The sequence below is a fragment of the Ranitomeya imitator genome, chromosome 3 (genome assembly GCF_032444005.1).
Source record: "Ranitomeya imitator isolate aRanImi1 chromosome 3, aRanImi1.pri, whole genome shotgun sequence".
In the NCBI taxonomy this organism is placed as follows: domain Eukaryota; kingdom Metazoa; phylum Chordata; class Amphibia; order Anura; family Dendrobatidae; genus Ranitomeya; species Ranitomeya imitator.
Window position 1 is genome coordinate 710299729 of NC_091284.1, and position 10478 is coordinate 710310206.

At 40.5% G+C, this 10478-nt stretch overlaps 1 protein-coding gene across 1 annotated transcript; it reads left to right on the top strand.

Moving 5' to 3' along the window:
- Positions 1-5925: 5925 nt before the first annotated feature.
- Positions 5926-6879, top strand: LOC138671737 (olfactory receptor 5AP2-like). Its single transcript, XM_069759889.1, has one exon. The coding sequence runs from the start codon at positions 5926-5928 to the stop codon at positions 6877-6879; it is 954 nt and encodes a 317-aa protein (XP_069615990.1).
- Positions 6880-10478: the final 3599 nt, after the last annotated feature.

The window sequence follows — 10478 nt, forward strand, 5'->3', positions numbered from 1 at the left end:
CCCCACTTTGATGCGGGCTCCAGCGGTGCCATTCAAAATAAAACAATAAAAAGAAATCAAACCTACACATATTTGGTATCGCCGCATTCAGAATTAAGTTTTTTTGGTCGCCGTGACATTGATTAAAATGCAATAATGGGTGATCAAAAGAACATATCTACACCAAAATGGTATCATTAAAAACGTCAGCTCAACGTACAATAAACAAGCCCTCACCCAACCCGAGGTCACAAAAAATGGAGATGCTATGGGTATTGGAATATTGCACATTTTTTTTTTTTTTTTTAGCAAAGTTTGGGGACATTGATGATGATGTTTGCAAAGCACTATGGAATATGATGGCGCTATATAAATGAGTATAACAATAAATAAAATCAAATTGGGTAATTTACAGGAATAGAGAGTGCACAGAAGCATGATGTGATTTGCACAATAAGATTCATGATAGCTCGGTGAGTCGACATTAATCAAAAGCACACAGAAGAGTGAGGGGTCTGTAGCACTTAGGAGAAGCAAGTGCTACTAAGAATTGTAGTTTCAGAAGATAAAAATAGGATCATCCATTTAGCAATGTGAAGCTGGATGCCAGGGGCTAAAATAAATTAAACAATTCACCAAAGGAACAAGAAAGAAACTATAATCGGGCTTAGTCTGTATGTTAACAATAAGTATTCGTTTTTTTTGCTTCATGAAAAATATTACTTTGGTAAAAACCCTTTAAATGTATTTATTTTGATCACTGTATGTTAAGAAAATTTGTTTTAGAAATGTTGCATTTTCTAGCATGTCTAGCATTTCTTATTAACCAGTTTGAAAATATAAACAGTGATATGAAAAATGAATAAATACATTAATAATAATAATCAATAACATTAAAACTTTATTTAAACAATAGGTCATTTTCTGATGACATATTCTGTATAATAAAAATATGAGTGAATAGGGATGCTTACAAACCTCCAATTCTCAATTAACATGAGTGTTAAGTGGTTGTAAATAAATCACAGTGGAATTTAGAAAGCCCATGGGAACATATGTTAGCCATTATATAAACTTCATCTAAATGAGAATTGATGAATAGAAATGGTTTGCAGGTAAGTAAGATATTGTCAGGTATCATATATGCTAGGGATTACTGACAGCTCAAGGGAACGTAACATTAATGCACTGGCGGACACAGACGAAAAAGGCCTCTGTACAAGAACAGTATATGGGCCCTTTGTAGTCCAATAGCTCATTATAACGCACAATAACACAGGGATTGGGGGTGGAAATTGGCCCCTGACCTCTTTGGCCCCTGTGGGGCTGCACAGTTAATGGTTAGATAAAACAATAAATACCAGATCTCTTACCAATTTTATCATCTGACTATAACAAAGAATTATATACTGTATATAATATATATGGTATATAGGATCAAGCTGAGTACAGTATAAATAAATGTTTCCCCAGTTAATTATTTGTTCATATAAACTATCTTTTATTTGCTGGTTGTTTTCTTGATTTTAAAGGGCTTGTCTGGGACCGAGAAATTGAAGGTCTGACACCCAGCACCCCACCGTTAATCTAAAATTCCCTCCATTGTGGCAGTGTCTGGATGCAAGAATTGTATGAAGTGGAACACAGCAGCCCTATATATTGGTTAGGGTGCTCCTGGGTACTGTTGTTTATCTCCCTTTCAAGTGTATTGGAGATAAAGTGCGGTACTTTGCAGATACCACTAAGGCTACGTTCAGACTAGCGTTGTGCTAGTCTGCGTCGGCGCCACGTCGGGCGACGCAGCGGCGACGCACGTGTCATGCGCCCCTATGTTTAACATGGGGGACGCGTGCATTTTTGCTTGTTGCGTTTTGCGACGCGTGCGTCTTTTTTGCCGCAAGCGTCGGACCAAGAAAACGCAACAAGTTGCATTTTTCTTGCGTCCGATTTTTGGCAAAAATCGGCGCACGCGTCGCAAAACGCAGCGTTTTTGCGTGCGTTTTGCCGCGTTTTTCGGTGCGTTGTGCGTCGCGTCGCCAACGCAGCGGCGCACAACGCTAGTCTGAACGTAGCCTAAGTAATGTACAGGGTTGCATTTTTCTGACCCTTGCATTCCTTATATCTGGTCTCTGACGAAGCAAATGTCTACTGATTGGTGGGGGGCACCGGGTGTTGGCTCCCCCAATCACATATTGATCTTATCGTATAGTAGCGTCTTGTAAGGCTACAAGTCTATACTAAAATATAAGTATATATGTATACTGAGCAAAAAATGCCACATCTGTGAGGTGCATGGATTATCTTAGCAAAGGAGAAGTGCTCACTAACACAGATTTCGACAAATTTGTCAACAATATTTGGGTAAATAGAAAAAGTCTCTGATCTTTGAATTGGGCTCATGAAAAATGGGAGCAAAAACAAGTGATGCATTTATAACTTTGTTCAGTGTATATATATAGATATCTATATATACATACACACCTAGACAACCCCTTTAAGTGGTACAACACAACACTTAAAGGGATTTCCAAAGCACTGCAGGCCTAGAATAGCGGCACTTCCATTAGTAAACATAATGCTACAAACACATTGAAGTCAATGCCAATTATTGAAAAAAAATATATATATATATACCTTTATTTAACATAAAAAAGTTTTGAAAAGATTAGCAATGGAGATACAGGTGCACAATATACTGCAAACAGGTGTGTACTTACTGGTCCTGTTAAAGAAAGTTCACATATACCGTAAGTCCCTTATATCTATTAGGGATGTTGAGCTGCTAGTCACATGTCACACAGAGTAAGCTTCACAAATACAGGCTATATAAATGATAATGCTTAGAAAAAAACGCAAACGGATATATATCCACATAGATTAGTAGCAGATATATAGAGATATATAGTCGTTCTCAGAATGTGTTTGATCAGTGATCATGAGAGGTTTTTTCTAGTACACTGATTTTATTGGAAAAGCTTGCACAATGGCAGGAATCACACCATCTCCTATCTACAAGAAGATCCAGACAGGTGGCCTGAGCAACTGAGCACGTGTGACCTCCAGCACTGGACACATTAGGTGGACGTAATGAGAAGAAATCAAATTAATCCCATCCCGTGCATGAGAAGCATGTAACGGCAATATTTAGAGACTGAAACATTATTAAAAAAAATATTTTGTGTGGTCTAAGAGGTTCAAGTTTTATTTCTAGGACAACCTTTTAATATTTGTAATGAATCTATTTCAACCTTCTGCATAAAAAATAGCAGTTATATATATAATATAATATATGTACTTGATCAGTTTCAATGGAAAATGTTTATTTCAGTCTACATTTACAATTCACAACAATGTCATCTCATGTACTATCTTCTTTTCTAAATGCATTACACTAGTAAGAAATATATCATTTTACGCTGAAAGCTCCAGCTGCAGTTTATACAATGCACTGACCTGGAATGACATATTCCATACAAAGCAACAGTGGACAACAAGAATGGGACCTTGTTCAAGAAGACCACATAGGCTGCTAATTTGATTGAAGGTATGATATGTCAATCATTGTGCATTCATGGTTGAAATTAGTTGTGATTTCCTAGAAACCCAATTGAAACCCACTTTTGTTTCATGAGTAAAAGTAATTTAATATTGCAATAGCGTAAAGGAGCTGAGTCCGTTCAAAGATTGTTGTTCCAAAGCTTTAGGGATGCAAACAGTCCAATCACACTGAGATTTTACTCACTCTACTGGGCTCCAGTGCTGCCACCTACAGCTTCTCTGCAGCACTGTTATGCGAAGTCACTTATGCAGCCAATCAACAAAGCCCGGAGCAGCAAAGAGGAGTAGAGCTGGATTGCTGCAGGGTAAGTGTAAGAAGATGGGCATACTGCTCAAGTTCACCATTGAAAAACATGTGTATTGATGTGTAATGTGAACTGTGACATGCGTTAATAGTGTTTGTATTGTGTTTTGCCTGACGGTAGTGAAATGTAGAGCTTATAGATGTAAAGATTGGGACTAGCCCAGAGTGGGAGGCGATAAGGTGAAGGGAAGAGAACGTTTGCTGTCAGGATGTCAGATAGAGCCCAGTGTGCATAAGAAGCAGCCTAAGGTCTGGATAGTAAGCAGTGCCATATGACATGGGTGTCCTGAAGTGAGGAGAGACCGAGACGGTGGTTAGCTTAAAACAGTAAAGAGGATGGAAAACTGACAGAAGGACAGAGTGGTCAATTGGAGACGGGTCCTGAGAGAGGACAATAGCAGTAACTCAGAGAGGTAATGGGTCAAGATGGGTCAGAGTACATGAGAGGAAGAGAGCGTCCCGGGTGCGCATTCCAAGGCATCAGCAAACTGGAAAGAGAAGTAAAGGCCATATTGGCAACATAGTTCCCTTGAGGGGAGAGAAGATGAAGAACTGCGGGTTGAGAATAGGACTCTTGCCAACTGTACTGTAGTACTGAGCTGGGCTGTGCTGAAGTAGAGGGAAACAATGAGGACAGAAAACAAGTGAGTAAAGAGAAAGGAATAGAGACTATGTGTGAGAAATTCTTCTGTATTGTGATGGAAATGTACATAATGTAATGTAATGAAATGTACATAAAGATGTGTACCCGCTAACTACTGTATATAATTCACACAAAGTTTTCGTTAAGTAAAGAGTTTATTTTTACTGGTGGTCTCCCGCATTGAAGTCCTCAACATCTGGTCCAGGTCAACCAAAGTCATAGGGAACATGCAGCCTCCAAGGGTGTAGTGTCCTCATGGATGAAGCCCACACATCCAGCCAGGACCCCCACCTTCATGTAACATACTGGGCTGTAAGAGAGGAGTATCTCTCCCACGGCTACTACCCTGCACAACGATACCTAAGGGCTTTTTTGTTTTGCTTTTTGCTTCCCTGAGCTATTGGAGCCTGCATAAAACACCAACATCAGAGTCCCCTCCCCTCCTGGTATATGAGCTCTTTGATTTCTAATTGCTCATTTGATGGCAGTTGCAGTCTCACCATGGACCAGTTTCGCAATACATGAGTAGGAAGGAATGAAACTCCTTAAAAGTGATCTAAGAAAGGAGGACCACTATTTTTTACGGTAACAGTGGGCCACCTTTCCTGCCGGGCACCTGTGTAAGCTGCACAGGCTGAATTTATTATTAGCCTGACTTTGATGATGGCCGCCTAATAGTACAATGCAAAAGTGAGGTCTGTAATATGGAAGACAAGACAAAAAGACGAGTCAGCTGCCTTAGTACCTTTTAGTCATGGCAGTCAATCAGATTCAAAACTTAAGAGAGTATGTGAAAAGTCTTTGGTTTTATAAATATGTCTATAATACATCTGTAATAGTGCCCCATGTTGTTTCTCCCATGGTCGGAGGTCCAACTTCAGTGCTGGATGCACATGCTTAGTAGCTTCCCCACTATACCCAAAGTAATGCTGGCACCCCTGCATGGTTCCCCTTCACCTTCCATGCAGGATCGCAGGCATGCTCACCACTGTGGCCGCGTGGTCACCTCCCCATCTCTCGGCATGTGTCCCTGCTTCTTGCTTTATGTGCACGCCACATAGACAGGAATGCAATTATAGTGAGCGAGGCCGGACAGGTTTAATCAGAATGTGGCTAGAACAATTCAAATTGCATACCTGCATTCACACGAGCGCCCGATTACAGCGCCAACAATGAAGAATCCTCACAGCGTGCAGTACACATGGTGTGAGGACTCACAAGTATACAGTCATAGAGAGAGTGACTGCAGTCTTGTACCCCAAGGCCTCACAACTCCTTTAATAAGATTTATTTTTTCAATTCATGGGATAAACCCTATTCACTTTCCTTACGTGATGATTAGTTATCTCCACACAAGTTATTTGAGTGATTGTAAATAAAAGCCACATTTGCAAGATCTGTTCTAACATTCCTTTCTGCTTTAAAGGTTCAATTTTCTTCTATGGAAGACATGAGAATATTGAACAGCACAAATCCTTCTTACTTTGTACTCTCGGGTCTTTCTGATGATCCTCAGCTCGAGATACTCCTTTTTGTTTTATTTTTGATATTTTACATTATTACTTTGCTGGCTAATATTGGCATCATGCTGACCATCAGTGGAGACTCTCAGCTTCATACTCCCATGTACTTTTTCATTAAGAACCTTTCTTTTTTAGACCTCTGTTACTCTACTATCATAACGCCAAAAACCTTAGCTACTTTCCTTTCAGCTACAAAGACTATTTCATTAATTCAATGTGCAATGCAGATGTATCTGTTTGGTGCTTCAGTAAGCCTTGAATGTTTTCTGCTAGGGATAATGGCTTATGATCGCTATGTTGCAGTCTGTAACCCACTGTTATATATGATAATAATGAAGACGAGGTTCTGCAGGCAACTTGTGGGCTTTGCTTACCTTGGGGGTTACCTCAATGCATCGATTCATACGTCGTGCACGTTCCAATTACCATTCTGCAGGAGCAACAAAATAGACCACTTCTACTGTGATGTCCCACCGCTTCTAAAGCTCTCTTGCATTGACACCACAGTAAATGAGCTTGTGATGTTCATTTTTGGAGGTCTCGCTGAAATCAGCTCTTTGACAACTATTATAGTATCATATAGCTATATAATATCAACCATATTAAACATAAATTCTCAGCAAGGAAGGAAGAAAGCATTCTCTACATGTACATCCCACCTAATGACAGTTGGCTTATTCTACAGCACCATTGTCTTCATGTACCTACGACCGTCTTCTAGCTATGCTATGAGCCAAGACAAAATTGCTTCTGTCTTCTATACTGTTATTATACCCATGATTAACCCATTAATTTATAGCTTAAGAAATAAGGAAGTCACAAGGGCATTCATAAAAATCAGAGACAAATATAGACTTAAATTGATATTATAGTGTGTATATTTACAGGGACAACTCTCTATTATTGATGAGCGAGTGTGCTCGTTACTTGAGTTTTCCGAGCATGCTCGGATGATTTCCGAGTATCTTGGGCGTGCTCGTAGATTATGTTTGTGTCCCCGCAGCTGCATGATTTGCTGCTGTTAGACAACCTGAACACATGCAGAGATTGCCTGTTAGGGAATCCCCACATGAATTCAGGCTGTCTAGCAGCCACAAATCATGCAACTGCGAGGACTCAAGCATAATATACGAGCGAGCACGCCCCAGATACTCGGAGTACACCCGAGCATGCTCAGAAAACTCGAGTAACGAGCATACTCGGTCATCACTACTCTCTATCTACTTATAGTACATGATTTGTATGATGAAATGAGTAACTTGGTTTTCACATTCCCCTATTAGAGAATTCTGAATTAAATGGTCTGTTCCACAGTTATATTGATGGTGCCAGAAGTGAGTTACTGAACACGTGTGACCACCGACACTGCTCATATGTCCGAGAGGACACTAAAAGTAAATCTAGAAGAATGGATGCTCTTTTGAAGGCTCTTTTCAAAGATCAACATCAAGTATTGATTTGATGGAGATTTTTCTTTGGTATATTTACTTTGCGTTTTATCAGTTGATAAAATAAACTATTAACATTTATATTCTTGAAATAATTCTTACTTTTCATTTTTCCATACCTGCCTAAAACTTTTTCACAGTATTATAAGTCAGGAACAAAAATAAAGTTAAAGGGGCTTTTTATTTTTGCTGAATATGAATGTGCCAGTTGTAGTTCTCCACTGATCACATATCAGAAGAAGTTATGCTTCCCATTAATGAGATGTGTGATGATCATGCAATAACAGTTATCCGTGTACTTTATCACTCACAGTCTAACGTCACGTGGTAAAATAAGGCAACTGCATCTCATCTACAGTTTGCCAAAAAGCTCATCTTATACTCTGAAGAGACCAAAAGTATCTTTTTGGCTACAAAAAAGTGCTGTTTTATGAAATTCACACTGTCATTACCAAATACAGTACCTCTTCTATACCTACCATCTTGCTGGCATCATCATACTGTAGAGAAGCCTATTATTTGTAACACGGCTAGGAAAGCTAGAACCTACCCCTTAAAAAGGATGGAAACAATATAAAAAAAGTGAAACATAATGCCATATATAGTAATGGTCTATATACAGAAAGCTAAAGCTATATAGGAGTGGTCTGAAAACCTAAACTCATTCCATTTCCCATTGCTTCTATTCCCTTTTCTTCACACTGTGTTGTCCTATTTCTGTCCTGTTGGATTTATGTCAAGCAGCCTATGTTCCCTGATGTTTTTTGCTCATATCGTATGGGATTACATTTACTTCTGGAAGATGCTTCATAGTAGAGCATGGACAATGCCTATATTAAACATTTCCAGATAACTTATTTTCTTTAAAGTGAACCTGTCAGTAGGATTTTGCTAAGTAACCTTCAGACACTGTCAGGTCAGCGCCGTTATACTGAGCAAAATGATATCTTGGTTGATGAAATCCGTCTTGTGGTTGTTGTTTAAAGGGAACCTGTCACCTGAATTTGGCGGGACTGGTTTTGGGTCATATGGGCGGAGTTTTCTGGTGTTTGATTCACCCTTTCCTTACCCGCTGGCTGCATGCTGGCTGCAATATTGGATTGAAGTTCATTCTCTGTCCTCCATAGTACACGCCTGCACAAGGCAAGATTGCTTTGCGCAGGCATGCACTACGGAGGACAAAGAATGAACTTCAATCCAATATTGCAGCCAGCATGCAGCCAGCGGGTAAGGAAAGGGTGAATCAAACACCCGAAAACTCCGCCCATATGACCCAAAACCAGTCCCGCCAAATTCAGGTGACAGAGTCCCTTTAATCTTTATTTGTAGTTTTCAGTTAATAATATGCTCGTGCTCCGAGGCGGGCTCTGGGGAGTCTTTATGTGGTGCTCTGCTTAGATATTCATCTGTATGGCTTCTGACAGGTCAATGATCCTTTACTGACCTGCCGCCTCTGTTACATACTATATACGTATAATATTGTTGATGATATTGTTGGTAATATTGTTGATCATGTCTATAATACTGTTGGCGATTGTGAGGCTTAGAAATTTTTTTTATATCCATTAAAATGGCATTGGTGGCGGTGCCTGTGCAGTAGCATGCATTTCTTACCGATAGGTGCTACGGCACAGGCGCAGGAGCCATTTTGTTGCAGCCAAATTGTTTTTCCTCACGCAAAATGGCACCATCAGTGGGGCCTGTGCAGTGGCATGTATCTAAGCCAATAGCAGAAGAGTGTATGGCACCACTGCGTCAGCTTTACCTCAAAGTGATGAAATGAGGTTAACCACACTAAATCATGAACGCCATATAGCCTCCAAAAACACCGCTGTAGGTGCTCAATCCATATGGAAGAAAAAAAAGGCAGGAAATCCACAATAACCGAAGAAAATAATGGATGGCACTCACCAATACGGTTTTCACTTGCTTTATTAGACGCTGTGCAGCTCAGGCACGGGAGACATGTGCAAGGTACGGACTACAGCTGTTTCGCTCTTCAGCGCTTCAACGGGTCCGTACCTTGCACATGTCTCCTGTGCCTGAGCCGCACAGCATCTAATAAAGCAAGTGAAAACCGCATTGGTGAGTGCCATCTATTATTTTCTTCGGTTATTGTGGATTTAGTAGCATATATCTCTTACTGATAGATGCTGCTGCGCAAGCGTCGCTGCCATTTTCCTGCAGCCAAATTTTGTTTTCCATCAGCAAAATGGTGCCGCCAGTGGCTCTTGTTCAGTAGCATCTATCGGTAAGGCCGGTGTCACACTTGCAAGTGCAATGCAAGAAATTTGCGCATCAATACCTGGCACTGCCGCCGGCACACGGGACTAAAGCGTGCGGCTGCATAGAAATACGTGCAGCCGCACGCTTCGGTCCCAAGTGCCAGCGGCAGTGTCGGGTATTGATGCAAGAAACTAGTGCGAGTTTCTCGCATTGCACTCACAAGTGTGACACCTGCCTAAACGATAGATGCTACTGCGCATGCGCCTACGCCGCCATTATGCTGCAGCCAATTTTTTTCCCTTAACAAAATGGCACCGAGATGCTATTGCACATGCAACGCCACCAGCGCCATTTTGCTGGACAACAAAAAAATTTGACTGCAGCAAAATGACACTGACAGTGACGCTTATGCAGTAGCATCTATCAGTAAGAGATAGATGCTATTGCGCAGGTGCTGCCACCGGTGCCATTTTACTGGATGTGAATTTTTTTTCTAAGCCTCACAATAGCCAACAATATTATTAACAATATCATCAACACTATTATATGCAGTATGCAAAATAGAGGGCAGGTCAGTGAGGGATCAGTGACCTGTCATAAGCCCACCCATACAGATGAATATGTATATAAGCAGAGGACCACATAAAGCCCCCCACACAGGCCCCACAGTTTACTGAGCACAATCATGCTAACGGTTTCCCTTTAAAGGGGTTGTTCCATGACCAAACATTCTGTTGATCAATAGATAATGAAAAATTAAATAATTTCACAATTGGTTATGTTTAAAAAATTGTTGC